The sequence below is a fragment of the Argopecten irradians genome, chromosome 1 (assembly GCF_041381155.1).
Source record: "Argopecten irradians isolate NY chromosome 1, Ai_NY, whole genome shotgun sequence".
NCBI classification, from domain to species: domain Eukaryota; kingdom Metazoa; phylum Mollusca; class Bivalvia; order Pectinida; family Pectinidae; genus Argopecten; species Argopecten irradians.
This window is the reverse complement of record NC_091134.1, coordinates 21576021-21598093: the sequence shown is the minus strand read 5'-3', so window position 1 is coordinate 21598093 and position 22073 is coordinate 21576021. Positions and strand designations below refer to the sequence as shown.

The following is a 22073-nucleotide window of genomic DNA, read 5'->3' as shown; positions in this document are numbered from 1 at the left end:
ATATAGCTGCTACAATGTAAATCTATACATCAACGATATAGCTGCTACAAATGTAAATCTATACATCGTATGCACAATGATTATAGATGCTACAATATATGCTACAATGTATAGATCAATGATATAGCTGCTACAATGTAAATTTATAAATCAATGATATAGCTGCTACAATGTAATCTATAGATCATGATATATAGCTGCTACAATGTAAATCTATAGATCAACTGATATAGCTGCTACAATGTAAATCTATAGATCAATGATATAGCTGCTACAATGTAAATCTATAGATCAATGATATAGCTGCTACAATGTAAATCTAAAAATCAATGATATAGCTGCTACAATATAAATCTATAGATCAATGATATAGCTGCTACAATGTAAATCTATAGATCAATGATATAGCTGCTACAATGTAAATCTATAGATCAATGATATAGCTGCTACAATGTAAATATATTGATCAGTGATATAGCTGCTACAATGTATATAAATCAATGATATAGCTGCTACAATGTAAATCTATAGATCAATGATATAGCTGCTACAATGTAAATCTATAGATCAATGATATAGCTGCTACAATGTAAAATATATGTAATCAGTATATAGCTGCTCAATGTACAATGTCTATATAGGCAAAGTATATATAGCAATGATATAGCTGCTACAATGTAAATCTATAGATCAATGATATAGCTGCTACAATGTAAATCTAAGATCAATGATATAGCTGCTCAATGTAAATCTATAGATCATGTATCTATAGATCAATGATATAGCTGCTCAATGTAAATCTATAGATCAATGATATAGCTGCTACAATGTAAATCTATAGATCAATGATATAGCTGCTACAATGTAAATCTATAGATCAATGATATAGCTGCTACAATGTAAATCTATAGATCAATCAATGATATAGCTGCTACAATGTAAATCTATAGATCAATGATATAGCTGCTATAATCAAACACGCATAGGTATACGGTTTTTATTTTTGTTGAAAGAAAAATCTAATAATTACTTAAAGTTTAATTTCTCGCGATTCCTACCCTGGTAATAATATAATTATTATTATTTCACAAGCTATTAGTGGATTTTGTTTGAATATTAAAAATGGTAAAAAATACAAAAAAAACCAAACAAACAAAAACCGATGAATTCCCACACAGTATACTTTTGATAACAATTAAGTAATTTTAATCTAAAATATCACGTGACACGGTCTTTACCAACTTCGAGGACAGTTAGTTCTTAATGATGCTGAGAGAATAGAGTGTCATATCATAATTGACTCACAGGGGAAAATATTAATTAAAAAACATCAAACATCATATGTCAATCAATGACTTATTTCTACAGGGGGACATTAAGGCTCCGTACTATATACGCTCTTTGTCTGATTCATGTCTGAATCAAAATGTTATACGTGGAGGAAAACAATCTATAATAAATTACGATATGCACAGATTCCAATACACTGATAAAAAACCTCTAACTGATAATGAAACCAAACACATCATACGCAGCGATGGCAAGTAAAGACACGGACATTCGATAAATGAAAAGAACATTAATTTCTAATACCTTCAAACGTAGATGTCTAGTTATTAATTTAGTATTTTCATGAACTGTGACACCTTCAAACGTAGATATCTAGTTATTAATTTAGTATTTCATGGGCTGTGTCACGAGGGAATATCATTAACATCTAAAAGTGAAATGGTTTTCCGACTATAATTATGAATGGTACATTTGCATTCCAAAATTTTACTTTTATTACGTCCGTACATTTATCGTTGACATCTTACAGCATGTGCCGATGAACTTATGCAGAATTTATGATGATGGGGGAAATATTTCTGATAATAATCTTATAAAATACACGCATTATATAAATGGCGAATAACATTTCACATTGACACGTTAACAAGATCTCTCGCAGAAAATCAACTATCTATCAGTTCATAGATACAAAATATATACTATGGCTTCAACTAATTCGCCAGACACATGCTTTATATAATAAGGTAAAAACAGTATAAAGCTACAGTAGAAAAGGCCAAAATAAATTCAAACTAAAATCAAAAATCATTTCTATGGAATATATATTCAGCCACTATAGGGCCTTCTTCAGTCCAACATAACACTAACACAACGTGTTCGTCTATGTTTGTTTACATCTATTGTGCGCAGCTACGAAATGTCTTAGCCTACTTGATGTTTATGGCGGGTTATTTCGACCTAACATGCTATGTGCACTAAATCATCCCCAGTCTGTTTAAAAACGGTTATAACCACGAGATACTTTGTCAGATAGCCTGTTTAATATAGAAATATCTTTTTCACAATACACATCGACATAAATAGTATAATGGTAATTCGCTTGGTGTTCGAGAAATTATGTTTTACACTTTAATATCTCAGAGCAAACGTTTCATTGTTGATAATATCGGCAGACGAATAATTGAATAAAAGCTATGCGTAAAGATTGCATATTCGCTTTTCTTTCATAATTTGATGTTTTAAAACATTAAATATAGTAATATCTACAACGCATTATTTATATTTTTACTTCATGCAATAAAAATCTATATTCGTCAGTAGGTAGTGTGAACTGCTCCAGAAGAGTTTGTACTTCCATGATGAGTAACGTCATAGACCGTATAGCCGGTTATCTTCGCGGACCAAAATTTTTGCGTTTTGATGTAAAAACGAAAATAATCCTATTTTAACGGGTTTCTTTTCTAATTTGCGCGATATGGATTTAAGGGTAAACATGTATATCGTTCAACCATTATTCAATATTTCGCGGTCATAGCAATATCATACCCGCGAAAATATCCGGCTCTACGGTATCTCTGATAGATATAACAGTATACTGGTATTTCTAGTAATATCCTAGTCATACATTTACTGTACGTGTAACATTTTCCAATCACATTTGTTGATTATGCAGACATCACTTGTGGCTCACTGTCATCTTCAACATTCGTTTTGTCTTTGTTTGCCACCTTCGACGAGAATCCCATTCTGATGTTCCTCAGCCCTATGGTAGTCACATGTACCCAGATGACTTTGGCGTCACTAACAACGACCAGAGCGACGAGGACGACGATGAGCAAACCTCCGAGTACACCCATACTGACGGCGGATGGTCTGCTCTCATACACACTGATGTACTTGTTCCTGAAGTTGCTGAGGGTAGTTTTCGGGACGGTCAGATTAAACTCGTCTTTAGGTCGAGGTTTGGGGGGCGTTGTGGTGGCTTTAGGGGTAGTAGTAATAGTAAAGTTGTCTGCTGTGGTCGCATTGTCCATTACTTTAGGCGCTTGTGTAGATGTCGTTTTTGCTTTCGTCGATGTTGTAGTTGTCGTCTGCGTTGTGGGACTCATCGTTGTAGGATTTGTAGTCGTTGCTGCTGTCGGTAGTGTAGTCATCGTTGATGTTGTTGATGTGGTTGTCAAAGTTGAAGTTGCCGTTGCTCCTGGTGTTGGTAGTGTAGTCATCGTCGATGTTGTTGATGTGGTTGTCAAAGTTGAAGTTGCCGTTGCTCCTGGTGTTGGTAGTGTAGTCGTCGTCGATGTTGTTGAGTTGGTTGTCAAAGTTGAAGTTGTCGTTGTTGCTGGTATCGGTAGTGTAGCCACCGTTGATGATGTCGGTGTTTTAGTCATCGTAGGCGTTGTTGCTGTAGTTGTCGAAGTCGAAGTTGTCGTTGAAGTTGTTGAGTCATCTAAACACAAATAAGCAGTAATATTTTGTCTTGCTAAATAAAAAATTAAAAAACAACAGTGAAGAGTTCAACTGGTGAAGTTTGACTTCCATGTATCATGTCTGCACACAACGACTAGTAGAAAAATCTAACTGATATTTAATCCAATGTCATTCCGAAAGAGATATATATATGAAAAGTCACAACTTTAAACGTGTCAATATGCCCAGCACAGATTTTAAGCAATACGGATTGTTTGAAAATGCAGATATTACGGAAAGACTACGCAAAAAGTTCTCAGTTGTTAAAAGAACTTCTAAGTCTAAACAGCTGACAACAACAAATATTCGTACATCAGTTTAAACACCTGTAAACAACTTACGTATGCACGACTTCCTGAAGTGAACAGTGATATTGGGTATAAAGAACGATGACTGATCGAAGGTAAATCTGTTGGAGCCATAATAAAGGGAGCAGTCTGATGTATACGTGACGATCAGAACGGCCTGGCACTCCAAGCCTTCCACAGTCGAGGTCATACAGCGGGTCAGACAAACGTCCATACTACTGTTCTTTAACACCATGTGGAAAACGCTGTTGTTTTCCATTTCTTTCCCGAGGGCCGAAAGTGAAGCCTCTCCGAATGAACATATATTCGGATCATTCAGTCCTGGATCTGATTAAAGCAAACAAAGATAAATCTAACAAATTCAAGCCAAATATACCTCTTCTTTAAAGATGCCCCACCGCTGACAAATTGTATTTTTTCACTATCAAAAACAGGAGCAGACGCAGACGATTTGGTATTTTTTTCACTTACAAAGTTTACTTACTTTACACCATTAGCACCATTGACAAGTTTGAGCTTCTAATTTTACTTCAAGTTACAAAAAAATAAAAATAAAATTAATTGCATCCCGAAAACATTCTGTGGCACTATATCCTTTATGGAATGAAGTACTGATTGTGCATGGACCAAAGGCAAAATAAATTATTTCATATTATTTTTTGTGTTAATTTAACATATATATATATGATTAAACATCAACTATTGTTCAAATTATGAATATCATTTATGCTCTGTCGGCGATGGAGCATCTTAAATAAACACGTGCATGTGAATGCATTTTCCCTGCACTTCAGGCCTAATTTGTTGAGTGATAAATTCCGTTAGTTTATCGATGTTAGAACTCACCAAAATGCAGAACAGCGAAATATCCATGCAGATAAAATTTATAAATATGTCACCTTTGACTTTTTATATGCTATTAAAGATTATACGTTTCAACTTAAATTCACAGAAAAGAGATTTGTACGAATTTAATATATAAATGAGTGTTCATTTATATATACGACTTTATGAAACTAATCTTAAAGTTTTTATTTATAACATTTGCGAATGAGGGCGGAGGCCGCCATTTTGCCACTATGTCCTCTTATTCTGACATCATTGTCTACTGATGTCGAATCATGACGTCACCATGACTCCTTGAGAAGCGCTCTAGATTATATGACCCTAGTAAGAATGCAAAAATATTACATAGGCGAAGTCACTGGATATCACATTTATGTGATAAATAAATTTTATAAAAAGAAAACTACAATTACCTGGCATATTATGGTCGCCTGCTATACACTGATTATTAGGAGTTGTACTTTCAGGCACAGCAGTACTTGGCATATGGGTACCTAAAATCAAATATAAACATATACTATCAGGTATTCTAGTATTTAAATATTTTGTTTTCATTTGGTATATCCGAGATATGGAAGTACATTGTATGCTGATTTTGAAAGAGTGATGCCGATATTTGGATTCAACATCGGCATCTGTAAGAGGACTCGAATTCATAATGTAGAAAAAGATAACAAGTTTATTAATATGTCTTTCAAATCATGTTCCTAGCTTTAGCAAATTAAAATTTTTGAGAGGAATAAACAATAATATCATATTATCAGCATCTTGATTAATGTTTTGTCACAACATGCAGCGAAACTTTAATCCTGCAATTGCCCCACACACTGACGGATAACTACTGCCGGATAAACTTGTGCTTTATACGATCACGTGAATTTGTTCCACATCTGACGGAACATTTTCTAACTTAACCTCGAACTTTAACCTTCCGGTGAATGAAACGTCTTTCAGTCCCACTTAAAAGTGACGTCACATTCACCGGAATGACATCACTTTTACGATATCGAAAATCTCTTATGCCTTTTGCTTGGTCCATGGTAAAGGTATGTATTGCACCCCTATGCAATTTTCTGAATATATCATATAAGTGTCCTAGTTGTACCTTTTGTAATTGCGGACCTTCCATGTAAGGCGTTTTTGTTACCATGGAATCTTAGTCAAAAATACCAAATTACTGTTTCTTTTTGTTTCCGGGCTGTAACTCCAAAACCATTCAACGCAGGTCCATGAAACTAGCTGTATATATCAGACAAGTGCCCTAGTTGTGCCTTTTGCTGTTGCGGACCATCAACTTTTGGATTTTTTTTCTATTACTATGGAAACTCAGTCAAAAATACCAAGTTACAGTTCTTTTTGTTACCTGCTGTTATTTTTTTCCGGTTTTACAATACTCGCATACATTTCAATTTATGCTTGAATAATTGTTATTTTGACCTTATTCCAACCTTATTGTTGTTTTTAAGTATTTTTGCATTGTTTCAGTGATATTACACACGGAATAGAATTACTGGTACTGTTTGCGAATGCGCTTATATATTTCCCATGATGGTAAAAAGATGTATACTCTCATTCGGTTTACTGAATGGATCTTATCCTCCGCATCAAAGAAGTGTCTCGCTTCGAGCGATATCAGATAAAAAACTGGCAATATGCTTTCGTTTTAAATGTCATAAATGGTTGCAAGATAAACAGAATACACGGTACTATATTCCAATGCTAGTTTTATTTTGGTGCTCGACATTAAATGGGTACCGAAGGTACCATAGCCTATGTGGGGACCGGAGTTGTGAAAGAATGAAACTAATCTTAAAGTTTTTATTTATAACATTTGCGAATGAGGGCGGAGGCCGCCATTTTGCCACTATGTCCTCTAATTCTGACATCATTGTCTACTGATGTCGAATCATGACGTCACCATGACTCCTTGAGAAGCGCTCTAGATTATATGACCCTAGTAAGAATGCAAAAATATTACATAGGCGAAGTCACTGGATATCACATTTATGTGATAAATAAATTTTATAAAAAGAAAACTACAATTACCTGGCATATTATGGTCGCCTGCTATACACTGATTATTAGGAGTTGTACTTTCCGGCACAGCAGTACTTGGAATATGGGTACCTAAAATCAAATATAAACATATACTATCAGGTATTCTAGTATTTAAATATTTTGTTTTCATTTGGTATATCCGAGGTATGGAAGTACATTGTATGCTGATTTTGAAAGAGTGATGCCGATATTTGGATTCAACATCGGCATCTGTAAGAGGACTCGAATTCATAATGTAGAAAAAGATAACAAGTTTATTAATATGTCTTTCAAATCATGTTCCTAGCTTTAGCAAATTTAAATTTTTGAGAGGAATAAACAATAATATCATATTATCAGCATCTTGATTAATGTTTTGTCACAACATGCAGCGAAACATTAATCCTGCAACTGCCCTACATACTGACGGATAACTACTGCCGGATAAACTTGTGCTTTATACGATCACGTGAATTTGTTCCACATCTGACGGAACATTTTCTAACTTAACCTCGAACTTTAACCTTCCGGTGAATGAAACGTCTTTCAGTCCCACTTAAAAGTGACGTCACATTCACCGGAATGACATCACTCACTTTTACGATATCGAAAATCTCTTATGCCTTTTGCTTGGTCCATGGTAAAGGTATGTATTGCACCCCTATGCAATTTTCTGAATATATCATACAAGTGTCCTAGTTGTACCTTTTGTAATTGCGGACCTTCCATGTAAGGCGTTTTTGTTACCATGGAATCTTAGTCAAAAATACCAAATTACTGTTTCTTTTTGTTTCCGGGCTGTAACTCCAAAAAACCATTCAACGCAGGTCCATGAAACTATCTGTATATATCAGACAAGTGCCCTAGTTGTGCCTTTTGCTGTTGCGGACCTTCAACTTTTGGATTTTTTTGTTTTTCTATTACTATGGAAACTCAGTCAAAAATACCAAATTACAGTTTCTTTCTGTTACCTGCTGTTATTTTTTTCCGGTTTTACAATACTCGCATACATTTCAATTTATGCTTGAATAATTGTTATTTTGACCTTATTCCAACCTTATTGTTGTTTTTAAGTATTTTTGCATTGTTTCAGTGATATTACACACTGAATATAATTACTGGTACTGTTTGCGAATGCGCTTATATATTTCCCATGATGGTAAAAAGATGTATACTCTCATTCGGTTTACTGAATGGATCTTATCCTCCGCATCAAAGAAGTGTCTCGCTTCGAGCGATATCAGATAAAAAAAAACTGGCAATATGCTTTCGTTTTAAATGTCATAATTGGTTGCAAGATAAACAGAATACACGGTATTATATTCCAATGCAAGTTTTATTTTGGTGCTCGACATTAAATGGGTACCGAAGGTACCATAGCCTATGTGGGGACCGGAGTTGTGAAAGAGTTAAAGAAACAAAAGGATTTGATTGCAAATCTTATATATGTATAGCAATTCGAATGGGGATAAATGCTGTAGATGCCATTAGGCATTCATATAATAAACTGAATGGGAATGACATGTTGTAGCAAATGGAATCTGGTGTACAGAAACAGTCTCATGCCGGTAAGTAAGCAACTTACACTTATTCTTACTTTCTATTGCAGCATTTCGTCACTGAATGCTAATTTCAAGGAAGAAAAGTGGAGGCTAAGCTGGGAATGGTGGTGGGTTAGCCTGTAGGAATTGTTTAACTCTCAAGTTACATGTAACAGCATCTGTATGTCCCGACAATTTCATCCAAACTGACGCTAAACAATTAGGGCAGTTGTATCTGTATGCCTGGCGTCGTGTATTATACGTGCATCGATTGGTTCTTGCACATATTCTTATAACACTATTTTAGTTTTGCCCATTGTCAGTAGGGGTCCTTGGGATGGTTAGAGTGGACAAGCCCGTTGGATCGGGTATGCATTTTAATTAACACAGACATAAAAGAGGCCTTGACCAGGGAAATAACTACCACTTGTCTAGACATTGACCCCAGCTTGAACCAAACATCATGATAAGAAAGAGACTGCATTTAGCATGTATATAGAACTTATTAAAATCTAGCAATGTAATCTAGGTTAAGACATTTTGCTGTGTATAAACAAAACATTATGCTGGTAATGCGTATGAAGCTGAATAGCTTATGGTAATCATTGCTTATGTCAATGTATTTGAGCATGTTGCTTTCGGAGCTTAAATGTGATGCTAGGTGTATTCTATTTCTTTTGCACCAAATAATTGTGTAGCTCCAAACAGATGTTTAGAAAGGTATGATGTACCATATAGATATACATGTAGTAGAAATTCTCTGATTTTTACCTATTTCCATTGGCTAATACATGGTCATGTTACGTTCAATATATAGCATATTGACTCGGTGTTTACATTTTCTTGCATAAACGGTGCATTCTTCAAGGTGCCGATCTTTGACCAACGCTTTTCTTATAATTAATATGCACAATAGAGATTGTTTTTTATATTCGTTGAAGAAACGACGTATCCAATATAAAAATAAAGGACCTTTGTTTCGGTCCATATGGTGTTATATCGGCCTTGTAGAGTTTAAAATAATGACCTAGCGAACGCCCACGTTCACTTTGTTCCTTATGTATGATTAAAACATAAAAATATATAACCGTTTTAACGCTACATATCCGAACTTATATATGAAAAGACTTACCTTTCTTAAGTGTTGCGCAACTCTTCACGGTAAAAACATTCCTTTGCATGCCAGTTGCTTGATATACCCACGAGTCGGTTGTAACATTTATTGACATTTCTTGGGAACCAAAATACAGAAAGCATGTATCGTTATCTACTCGGTAGAGCCAACATTCATCCATACTATTCATCTCTGTGATTCTACACATCCGTGCACATTCATTATCCCCCGTACCAGGAGTGTTCAGCTCTATAAAGTGTGCTCGTTCCATCCGTCCTTCTATCAGATGCTTCCTAGAAAAGGTACACTCTCCTGTAGAATGAAAATAACAACGAATCGATCGTAAAATAAGCAATAGACGTAAGCACTATTTTAAAATTACTATATATGTTAACAATGTGGCATGATCTGAGAGGCAAATCTAATCAGAGCACGGATCTCCGTGATAAGGTTTTATTCATAACTGTTCACATGTACTTTAGTTTTTGGTTCGATTGTTCTAACTAATAAAATTTTTTATCAAACGTTGAGACATTTGAAAAAAATGCTTAGAGACACGATGTCCTGAACATATAATAGTGAAAGCAATGGAAAACATTAATAAATGTAGTTCATTAAGTTAAAACAGTGTCTTAAGGTGAAAAATTAAAAACGAAACACTCATACAATATAGAAAAGGGGTAGTCTCAGAAAGAGCGTATCAAAAAATAACACGCAATCAACCCGGATTACATATGTCTACAGGGGCAACAACACAAGAACAACAAACAATTATGATGTTGGTAAGCAAACATCAAAACATCATGATATTATGAATGAAAAAATAAAAACAACTACAAACCAATATTGTGACAAGCTAACACAAAGATATAAACAACTTAGCCGAAAAGGAAAACAATAAAGAAACAAAAAAGTATATAAAATATAATGACACTTAAATAAATATTGGAATTTAAAAATCCAATATCAATAAAATATTTACCTGTTGTTGTCGTCTCACAGATAAAGTGTTTGGAACTATTACAGTTTGATGTGAACCACGCATGGTTATTGAATGTAGTACACCGGTTGTCTTGACAATCGCTTGGCTGTCCATGGTCCCAGAGCACAATACTGTTGACTGTGTAACAATTTTTCCAGACAAACATATCTGTGGTACAAGAAGTTGGCCCACCGATATAGAAAGCGTCCGACCAGTATGTCCTGAAAGAACAATGCTACACGTTATTCCAGATTAATCTACAAATTTACTTCGATTAATCTTACATAGAACAATATTTGTAACGATGAAATGTTTAGTGTATATTTAGACTCGTCAGTATTTTATTTAAACTATACAGTGTCTAAGTTTTTCTATTAGTATTACCAATTGAAGTACCATTATATCCTCATAATTGAATAAAATCTAATGCTTATTCTTCATAATGGCTTCTGCTATGGTCGTTGAGTCGTGTTTGTAACTGGAGTATATGTAATTTGACATTCGATTAAAATATCGAAATAACATACACATACTTAAATCTAGATACACTGATATTGCGATCAAATAGATGAGTGAGAAACTTATATTTCCAGTCGCTGTCTGGAGCTAGCTTCCCTCCATTGTCTGCACAGGTCTGCACTGCTGTTTGGTAAGTTACTGTATCACGATCATATACCGTAAACGTTGTCATTGGAGTAAGTCCAAAGACTGCTACAAATTAAAAATAAACCAAATTTGATAATGCCCGCACAAACTACCCCACCTACTTATGGGTGTAAAACCAATTACGTATTCGATGGTTATTGAAAATTGCAGTATCATAAATGAAAAGTTGGTCATTTAGTAAGCTAAAGTAAAATAAGTGACCTACCTGATGTGTAGTGAAAGTATAAAGCACAATAAACGCACATCTCCTTCTTTCGTGCAAGATTTGGCCAAATAACTGTCTACCTATTTTAAAGTAAACTAAATGCACCTCCACTTCTTTGGTACAATATCAGGTAAACTAACTGAATAACTGTTTTAAAGCTAAATAAATGAAAGATAATAAGAGTTATGTAACACATATTACTTGGGGTAAATTTATGTAAAATAAATTACCTGTTGCTAATTGAATGATTATGTTAAGTAGATGTACTGTTATGTGGTATAAGGTGAATATAAATATATATCTTACCTGTGATTAAAGCGCCCAGTGTAGGTAGGATACAAATAGCAGTGTGTTGTACAGTCATGGTCATCCACTCCGTGCTACTGCACAACCAACAACTGGTCCAGGAGTTATACATAGCAGAGGAATGGCAAAGGCATCAGTTACAGCAACCAATCGCGTTGTGCATCGGATAACATGACAATTTACTCTTATGAATGATTCATTTATGTTAGAACGTGATAAACGGTTCCTGCTTTTAAAAAGTAATTGAGGTTAGCATCCGTTGGGAACAGTACAAATAACAGTTATGATATGTTGATGCTCTTGTTTGATAATCTACATTTTACTACAGTACTGATAAGGAAATAGGATGATGATTTCTTTCCTTTTTATTATTGCTTTATTTATTTTTTATTCTATTTTACACAATCCGTTGTTTATGATTTAACAAACTCCCCTGATACATGAAATACTCTCCATTAATACACTTGTTCACATAATTAACAAATCTATTGTATGACTTAAATAGCTTTTAATCTTTCAAGCTTTAAAATGTGACACCATTTTTTATGTGTTTCTCTGTTTGGTACTATATTTCGTTATCAGTGTGGCTATTAAGTCAAAAACTCTTTAAGTCAATATTAGTCACATACATTTTGAGTTAAGTCTGCGCTTTTGTTTCGTATATTCACCACTGTTGACTAGGATACATGTTATCTCAAATAAAAGCCATGTAACATTTTAACTTGTATCAAGGACACAATTAATATATAGTCAAATTACAAAATTAAAACGAAGAAATAAATAAATATATAACCCTTCTCAGATTAAATTATGTTAGAAATAGCAGTCGTTTATAGGCAAATGATACACAAGGAAACTTAAAATATGTATTAAAGAATTTAGAGTGAGTCCGAAATACGTTTTTCAATAATCTTGATATTTCCGTAGGCCGTTTGCCGAGGTAAATGTGGGGACTGCAATGCACCCTGGAAAGGATTGAACACACACGTGTAACACTATTGTGACATCACATGTATCAATGACGTTATAATCAAAACATGACATCGCACGATTAGCTTGGTAGACGGAAACATCAACTACGACCTTGATATCGCCACTTTTGTATATACATATGAAAACGAACGTTATGTCTATATTTTCGATAAATATTTCAATGATTTGATAAATTATTTAATGGATTTGATTAATTTAATATTGCGTCAACACGAGTGTAACATCCTCTTGCTTGCCTGGTAATATTACTACCAATACAATTGTTTTTTGAAAAAATACTTGCAATGCCTCTTGTCGACAGTTGGACATAAACGTTCTCTTGAAGGGGATATATTATATGTGTATATCTGGATGCTGTAATATTTCTTCTACTTACAATGTATACACTTCCCAACTTCCGACTGAATAGATTCAATTGCCTGTCCCCATGTATCATGAACTCCATGATAAATTCTGACGTAGATATTTATACTCTTCCTATTTACATTTGGGAGGGTGACCAACACGAGTTTACCTGATTTGAATGGTCATCTAGCGAACATTGCTTTCTGAAACACATTTTCCTTTTTAGGAATCTGCGTACAAAATAACTTAAAAATCAGTTCTTCCCCAGTTTCTGCTGTAACAAAGCCATGGATTCACAGTCCGTCATTGAATGTAAGACACCTTCGGAGTCGGTGTGATGACGTCCATACCTGTATACTAATATCATTTTATTAACAGCTAATGTACCGAAACCTAACGTAATTGTATATGAATCACCCATAGATATTATTAGCGAAAAATATCACCAATAAAATTCCATGTAGCAAATACGTAAAAAGGGGAGGACTCACGCAATTGTTTTTAAACACTCTGCATGGAAGAATAATTAAGTAACCTTCAAGCTTCACAATATAAAACTAGAGGGAAAGACAAGAGCATGTTTAAATACCATAGTTTATCATTTAATGTGATTCACAAGTGATCAAACATTGTTAACGTTATCCGAGACGTTCTGTGGTATATCCGTTACTTTTATATACAGCAACATTCTAGAATATATTTATTTACACAAGGCAAATAGAATCATGTAGGACTAGCACTATAATTTCCGCACAACAGAGCCCATAAACACATCTCATTCTCTAATTCAGGACCTACCAAATCCTCAAAATGGCAAACAAAATGGCCTGGTAGTAATCACTCTTGGATCCACATTTAACAAATAAGATTCCGCAACTAGAAAAATTCAACTCAGAAAAAAATACAACATCGTTGTGCTAGATTTACAAACGACCGTTAATCTAGTCAGTGCGATTTCTGATTTCAGCCATTTCGTTTCGTTCTGTCACCACGACATAAGTTAAGCAGCATTCTGAACCAATGACTGCGGATGGAAAGAAGGAATATATACGTGGCATATTTGGCAAGAAGTACGATGTCCATAAATTCAAGTAGTTGTTCACTATATAACTTGGCAAGATGTCCGATTATGGTGTGCAGAGCAACGCATCGTCATGAGTTAATCTGATTATTTGTATTACAGTCATTTGGTTCAGCTTTGATCAATAATGCAGTGATGAAATGACAAACAATGGATTTCAGACGATTGTTGTTATCTAAATAGAGATAATATTAAAAATAAAATTAAAAAAACAATTTCGCACATTTTCAAAAAAAAACTGAAAATAATCTAGAGCTTGAAAACTGAACGATTCTTCTTCTTTTTCGAAAGTCGTCTAATGTGTATTTTATATGATTGACAACCATACACTGGCTGGTAATTATTGATACTGCGTTCTACAGAGATCTACCAGCGCCGCTATTATTAGGTTTCATATTTTATATTTATTTTATGTTATGAACAGATTTTTCATGCATAATAAACATTTTTACTAAACGTTTTCTTCGGGTTGGTTGGACATGCTTTTAATAACCGGGGTCATTTAAGGACGTGCCAGGTTTAGATGGTGGATGAAATCCGGAGTACCCGGATACAAACAATTGACCAACGGTCAGTTCAAAACAATTGTCCCACATGGGATGCGAACATGTAAATGTTATATGATGCACTCGGCCACCAGGGTGGAAAAATGTAATGATATTGCTACTTAGTGCTTTCAAAATATTATAGTGCTTTATTACCCAAGTTACTAACGCGATAGATAGTGTCTGGAGTTATGGGTACCTTCAAATATTCATGACGAATGCGTTCTTTGAATCAGCTCCCATAACTAGCTAATGAACTAGATGTCTATACACAAGTACCTGACGAGAATTTTTTTTTTCTTTTGCTTAAATGATCTCTTTTTTAATCTTTATAATATATTGTCATGTAACTTTTAATGTGATATTTATGAAACCAACATATTTTTCGTATACATGTAGATGAACCCGCTTGCAAAGCATTTCAGAGAACACGTTTGGTTAAGTGCAGTATACATTTGCCAATGCATTACATATTACAAACACACTCTTTAGGAGCTTAATCATTATTCCAAACTAAAATATTACTTTTGTAACAATCCTCTAAAATATCACTTCATATTTCGATCACATTTCCATCCATTAACTGTACTTCAATTATTTATATCAGACCTTCGTTGTCTTCTTTACGGCGCTACGCGGTAGGGATAAATGTTTGATGCCTTTGACAAGCATCCGCAGTGTATATCTTCACTTGTAGACGACACTGGGTAAGGGAACGGATCTGAGAAGTGGCCATGGCAACGCTGCAGGCTGCTGTTGGGATCTCTCTTATTCTGGTCATTCTAACAACAGGTGAAATATCTATTTTATCTATTCCAAAATTAAACATTAAGGAAAATATTTATTCTGTCTTTCTAAAGGACATGTATTAAACTTTACCTACTGGAAATCGAAGGTAAGGCATTTATTTTACTTATTCTACCAACAAAAATATCGTCCAGTGACCAAAACGGCGTGTTGTGGTCAAATTGAAATGTATAAGTTTAGAATTTACTAGGTATAACGATGTTCGAAAGGAAGTTCACTACCATATAATATTACATTTTTAATAACGAAACACTATCTATGCACGAACATAAGGTGATCTTCTTGGAAGTTCATAATCATATCCGGATTTTCAACTAATGTTTAATTTAACATTTCCTGTATGCTATTTTAGCCAAAACCCAATACCCTTCCTTCCCCTTTTACTAAAAATCTTCATTTCTGTATTATCCTTTATAAAGTCCTATTGATTTTTCTATCCCTGCCTATATATCACTAGGCAAATCTGTACTCTGTATTCAATTAAATTTCAATATTTTGGAATACTTTGAGAAGAGCCTTAATTTTGCCAATCATCAGTACGCTTGTATTTTAGTTGTATATATCTAATTTCCATTGTACTTTAAAAAGTTCTCTATAAATTATCTTTATATACTCAATATCCGAAATGAAACAATTTCGACATTTGACTTTTCTTTTTCAATAGAAGTCGAGCTATTAGGCCAAATTATTAAAAAAACACATAAATATTCAATTACTAGTATTGAAAAATTGAAACAGTGCATTTTGTATTCTATTTTCTACTAAGGTAGGAAATCTCATTTCGAAAAGTCTACTCATGGGAAAAACGTTTAATACAGGAATAATTTCTACTTCCCTTTGAAATACAAAGCAGATCAATTGCGCAATTGTATTGTTTTCATACGTGTAATTACTTAAATCAACTGTAAAGTGGTATCCAAATCAATTAGAATTAACAAGATCGAAACAGTTCTCAGATTTTTTTTTCAACATTTATTTTGAATGAACTTCAGAATTCCGGACAACTTTATGTGTATATATGACATGTGTATAAGTTCTTGCTCGTCTGTATTAAATATGACTTCAGGAATCTAAATATGTCTTCCGAGGGCTCAAACAATGTAATTATATAAAGTTTTTTCGCATAATCCCGCAAAACTTTTGCGTATTTTTTTTCTTCTACCAAAATGAGCCAAATCGGCTTTCGTACATATATATTTCCTCATTTTGCAGAAGCAGTAGTCGGTCTAACGCCGTTGACAACTTACACAAAAGATACGAATCTAAAGTCTTACTCAACAGCAATACAGATCTGTTCTACAATCGGAGGCAGGCTACTGGCCATAGACAGTGAATGGAAATACAACATTCTAGACCATCTTGGTTTGTTTGATGATACTTTGTTAGTTAGAGAGTAAGTTGACGTTCTCTGTACTACAATTTCTATTGTTTTTTCCTATTATTTCATACGCAACGTCGACATCACAATTGGGGGTCAATAAAAATAAAGATAAAATCACAATGATAAAGTAACCTCAGTGCTTGACTTTCGTCGTCGCTTTTTGTATAGAGCCTGTTTAAGCCTGTTTTCCTTTGATTTTTAAAGGGGGGAGTTCATCGCAAATCGAAACTGGTATTATCATAAGAGCTCGGTAGAAATTCAAGCGGAAAAAGAAACGGCCATGTTTCATTTTTTAACAGTTATTTCCATTTTTGCAATAAGCGTGCAAATGTGTACGTTTCAGCAGCAGCTTGTCCTAGTTTATTTATGGTTTAAGTGCTTGATTGAAATTATAATCTTTTACAAAATTAAATTAAAGTTATTTATTTCAAATATGTTCACGTGCTTCTCATTGACATTTTAGAGGAATGTGGATGGATGTAGTCTATGACAGTAATAACGAAACTGCCTGCAATGAAGATTTGTTTTTCTGGAGAAACTGTTCCTCAGTCGGCAGCACTGTGCCATGGGACCAACAGCAACCACTAAACTGTTTAGAAAATAAATGCACTATCTTTAGTAACCAAAAATGGAAGACAGAAAGATGCGGTAAATCAAGGAAGTTAGTGTGCGAGAAAATATCAGGTAAAAAAAAATAGAAAAGCACAAAGTTTTTTTATTTTTATACTTTCTTATCTTTACGCCAAAATTTGTTCAAGAAAATTATCGTCTTTGGTTGTTTGTTAACTTTTGTAATTTACATTAAGTTTCATGTATTATGGTATTATATAGGAGATTGTACCTTTGCTGAGCGGGATCTGACTTTAGAACACACGAACTTCATTACGTACAGCCTCCCCAACCCCAATGCGTTAGAATGTGAATCGCTGTGTCGGACCACCGAGATATACACAGGACGTACGGAGGAGTGCTGGCTCTACATCGTGGACGAGGGAATCTGTTTTCTGTATTTTGGTTCCCAGGAAATGTCAATAAATGTTACAACCAACTCTGGTGGATCTCAAACACATCGCAGTCAAAGAAGGGTATTTAAAGTGAAGACCTGTGCGCGATTGGTGGAAGGTAAAACTATTAGGCAGATACATTTTTATTTTGATCTGATCAACATTCGATTAGTTTCCAAAGTGTTCTTGGTCAATTAGTTTACATAATGGTCTTGTTCAATGGTTGTTTCCATATAGTTCTGTTGTTCTTGCAAATAAGTATACATGATAGTGTCCATTTCCAATGGTTTCCTTAATGTTCTTGTTCAATTAGTTTCCATGTGGTTTTGTTCAATTAGTTTACATTACGTGATGTAATTAAAGTTCGATTACTTCCATAGTGTTCTTTAATACACTTGAATTATACATTCTTTGATATTCATTATTTGTTTGCCATGACACTGCTACTAATAGCTAAAATATGATCAAAGCAAAGTCATAATGAGTATTTCCCTAATTGCAAAGCCTTAGCTGTCAAGTATAAAGAAAAATATGAACATTTAAAATCATTAACATCAGTGTTAGTAAATCTAACAGGCATATAAATATTACATATCATTTAATGGATACAACAACAGCTATGTTATAGGATCTTAAATGAGTGTTCATTTCATATGAGATTTAATCAAAGGAGTCTTGAAAAGTTTTTATTTTCGCAAGCCTTGGAGATTTTCATTAAATCTCATATTAAAATTATCACAAATTCTAGATACTTTCTATCACCTTACTAACATAACCTACATTTCGATGAATCTCATGTCAAAATATCTTGCGAAAATACTCGAAATCCTGACGTCAAGTCGTTTTCCTGACGTCATTTTATATTTTTGTATCAAAGTCACAATGAATCTCCAGCCAATGAAAATCGCTCCAGGTCATATTATTCTAAGTTGCATTTGCAAAATACTAAGTATTACGCGGTCGAAATAACTGGATATTGGGAAAATTGTGTGATAAATATTTTTTTTTTGTCTTAGCATTCACCCCAGTGTCTGCAGATATAGAATCAAATTCTAGAAGTCAGTGTCAAACAACCGATGGCGAACCAGGTAAGAAACTGTTCCTTCTACACATGATTTGTATGATTCCAAGATAAACCGAAAGTATTTGATTTATAAGACCGGATGATTTACATTTTTAGATTTCCCCATGACTTCTTCCCGCTATTGGTTCTGACAGTCTTTTGAATCGACCAAAATTTAGTAAAGTTCAGAATTTGGTGAAAACTGACGACTGTCGGTGTTTTTGGGTGTTTGAAAGAGTTGAAATTATTGCGAATTCGGAACAGAATATCATTGTCATTTTTGTTATAATATCCATTGCATTTTTTTTTCTTAGGAAACCCAGTAAAGGTTGCTCTGCCATTCTGTACATTCATGGAGGCTTCACTTTCGGCCCTTGAAAAAGAAATGGAAAACAACAACATTTTCCATATGGTGTTAAATAACAGTAGTATGGACGTTTGTCTGACCCGCTGTCTGACCTCGACTGTGGAACGTTTGGAGTGCCAGGCCGTTCTGATCGTCACGTATTCATCAGACTGTTCCCTTTATTATGGCTCCAACAGATTCACCTTCGATCAGTCATCGTCCCCAATACCTGATATCAAAGTGCACTTCAGAAGGTGCAGAAGTAAGTTTATATTCCATATATTACAATGCACCTTCAAATATGCATATGTAGATTGTTGTGTTTTTGTTACAAATATGCGTTTACTGACGTAGAATCATTCTTTTTCACATTTATTTTAAAAAGTACATAATTATATGTGTCTTCTTCACTTATTTTTTTTCAATAATAATATGAAAAACTTAATGCTTCAAAGATTTTCCTGAACTATGCTTAAAATGTATTGCTCATTTTAGATGACCCAACAACAACAACAAGAACGACAACAACAACACCACCAACAACAACACCAACGACAACTACAACACCGACGATAACCCAAGCACCTACAATAAAGGACGATGAGACGAGGACAAATGAAGACGATATCTCCGTTATAACTTCTTCTACTCTCAGACCTACCCCAACGCCCCTAAAAACTCGTCCTAAAGACGAGTTTAACCTGACCGTCCCAAAAACTACCCTCAGCAGCTTCAGGAACAAGTACATTAGTGTGTATGAGAGCAGACCATCCGCCGTCAGTATGGGTGTACTCGGAGGTTTGCTCATCGTCGTCCTCGTCGCCCTGGTCGTTGTTAGTGACGTCAAAGTCATCTGGGTACATGTGACTACCATTGGGCTGAGGAACATCAGAATGGGATTTTCGACGAAGGTGGCAAACAAAGACAAATCGAAAGTTGAGGATGACAATGCAGTGGCGTAGGAAGTTGAAACGTAATTGGGGGGGAGGCAAAGGTTCTCAATATTTTGAAATTAAACATTAGAGTGAATGCTACCGTATGGTATTGGTGAATAAACGAATTGATGTCATTTGCTAGATGGCAACAATCAATTATAAATACGAGGTTAATTCGGTACATGACAAATCAATAACTCTATATACATTCACATATATGTTTGTGATCATTATCAGATATACTTTAAAGTCTTTTCTATAAATATTGTATAGTTTCGATGCCGCGGTTCATCAAGTGTGTCGACTGTATATGGACAAAACAAAAATAAAAGTACTTTTTTTTCAAATGAAAACGGAAATTGACTACCTACGATATTGCGGTAAATTGTAGATCTAGAATGCTTTAATGGCTAAAGATCAGTTGGGGAGTACTTATAAATGAATAAATATCTATATATATATCATTGTTTACGAAAAACAAATATTAATTTCCTCGATCCTTATCGCTTTGTCATTTTTGTGAGAACGAGATTTGCTTACATGAATTTCAAAACATAGATGTTCTACTAGCTCACATTCATTTAAAAAAAAACATACCATGGTTTCCTCTATCTTCCCATGTTCGACTTTTCTATGTAGAAAGATTTTTAGATAAATTTTCTGTGGTTACATTTTCGACTGCTTTCAAAATTAAGACCAAACCACTTTTTTAAATTTTATTGACAATGTGTGTATCTCAAAATTAGTGTTAGTTTTTAGCTCAGAGGCCTAACAATGCTACTCAAAATATAACTTTCAGTTCTGAAAATGACAGACGTTCCCAGCGGTATGGCGACTTATAGATGCTTTCAAATTTTCATGATGAATGTGGAGTACTGTATGATTTAGTACCGAAACAGCTACATAATTAATACGCTACACATATAAATAGCTTTGCCGTGGTTGAGGCCGCGTTACGAATGTTTACTTTGATCGTTAACATATAATGTTGTTTTGATTGTTGTAGTTATTTCCGAAAACATCTTTTATCCTATTAAAAACACTCATGGATAATTCTGCAAGACGTTTAAAATATACTAACAACGACCACAACATCGAAGACAACCACTGTAGCGATGAGTTCCATGACAATGACAACAACAAAAACACCGACGACAACAACAACAATATCCCTTGCGATAACTCAAGCGCCACAAAGATGAGGCTATGACAGAAAAAGACTTTTACTCCGTACCCGAACATCACGCTTCTCAAATCTCGCGCTAAATCGAGCTTAACCTGTTAACCTGACCGTCCCGTAAACTACCCTCAGCATCAGGAACACGTCCATCAGTGTGTACGAGATATATGCGTCAGTATTGGTGTACTTGGTGGCTTTCTCTTCGCCGTTTACATTGCTCGGGTCGTTGCTAGTGATGCCAATATTATCTGAAAACACGTGACTACTATTGGATTGTGAGAATATCAGTTACGTCAATACCATGAGGAATGAGCACCATAGCACACATTTACAGTGATAAATTATGTTAAAATATACAATAACACACCTTTTGTCTCCCACAAGCGTCAGGGAAGAAAGGATACATGTGTTAAGGATTTCCTAGGAATAACACTTTTGATCGCTGTAAATTTGTGCTACGGACTCATTATTCATCAAATTTAGACCTGATTGAATGATTCACATTTACCAGTGTGTTCTATAGCTCTCACATGAAAGGAATATATTTCATTTGTAAAAGTCAACCTCTGCCAGTTATGTTTTTCAAATTTGGTAAATTAATAGCAGAACGTGTCAAAGATTTAGTTATG

At 34.5% G+C, this 22073-nt stretch overlaps 1 protein-coding gene across 1 annotated transcript; it reads right to left on the bottom strand.

Moving 5' to 3' along the window:
* Positions 1 to 979: 979 nt before the first annotated feature.
* On the bottom strand, positions 980 to 11891 carry LOC138320689 (uncharacterized). Its single transcript, XM_069263852.1, has 6 exons — positions 11765 to 11891; positions 10588 to 11298; positions 9624 to 9917; positions 5327 to 5407; positions 4101 to 4394; positions 980 to 3739 (listed from the first exon to the last, which is right to left on the bottom strand). The coding sequence occupies exons 2-6, from the start codon at positions 10751 to 10753 to the stop codon at positions 2958 to 2960; spliced, it is 1617 nt and encodes a 538-aa protein (XP_069119953.1). The 5' UTR covers positions 10754 to 11298; positions 11765 to 11891; the 3' UTR covers positions 980 to 2957.
* Between the last annotated feature and the right edge of the window lie 10182 nt (positions 11892 to 22073).

Bases quoted from the DNA above. Each gene is read 5' to 3' on its own strand.
- LOC138320689 (XM_069263852.1), bottom strand. From the start codon at position 10,753: ATGTTTGTCTGGAAAAATTGTTACACAGTCAACAGTATTGTGCTCTGG. The intron at 5,408-9,623 runs GTAAGTCTTTTC...ATTTGATTTTAG, and splicing joins TTGCGCAACACTTAAGAAAG to GTACCCATATGCCAAGTACT. The intron at 4,395-5,326 runs GTAATTGTAGTT...TGCTTTAATCAG, and splicing joins AGGCGACCATAATATGCCAG to ATCCAGGACTGAATGATCCG.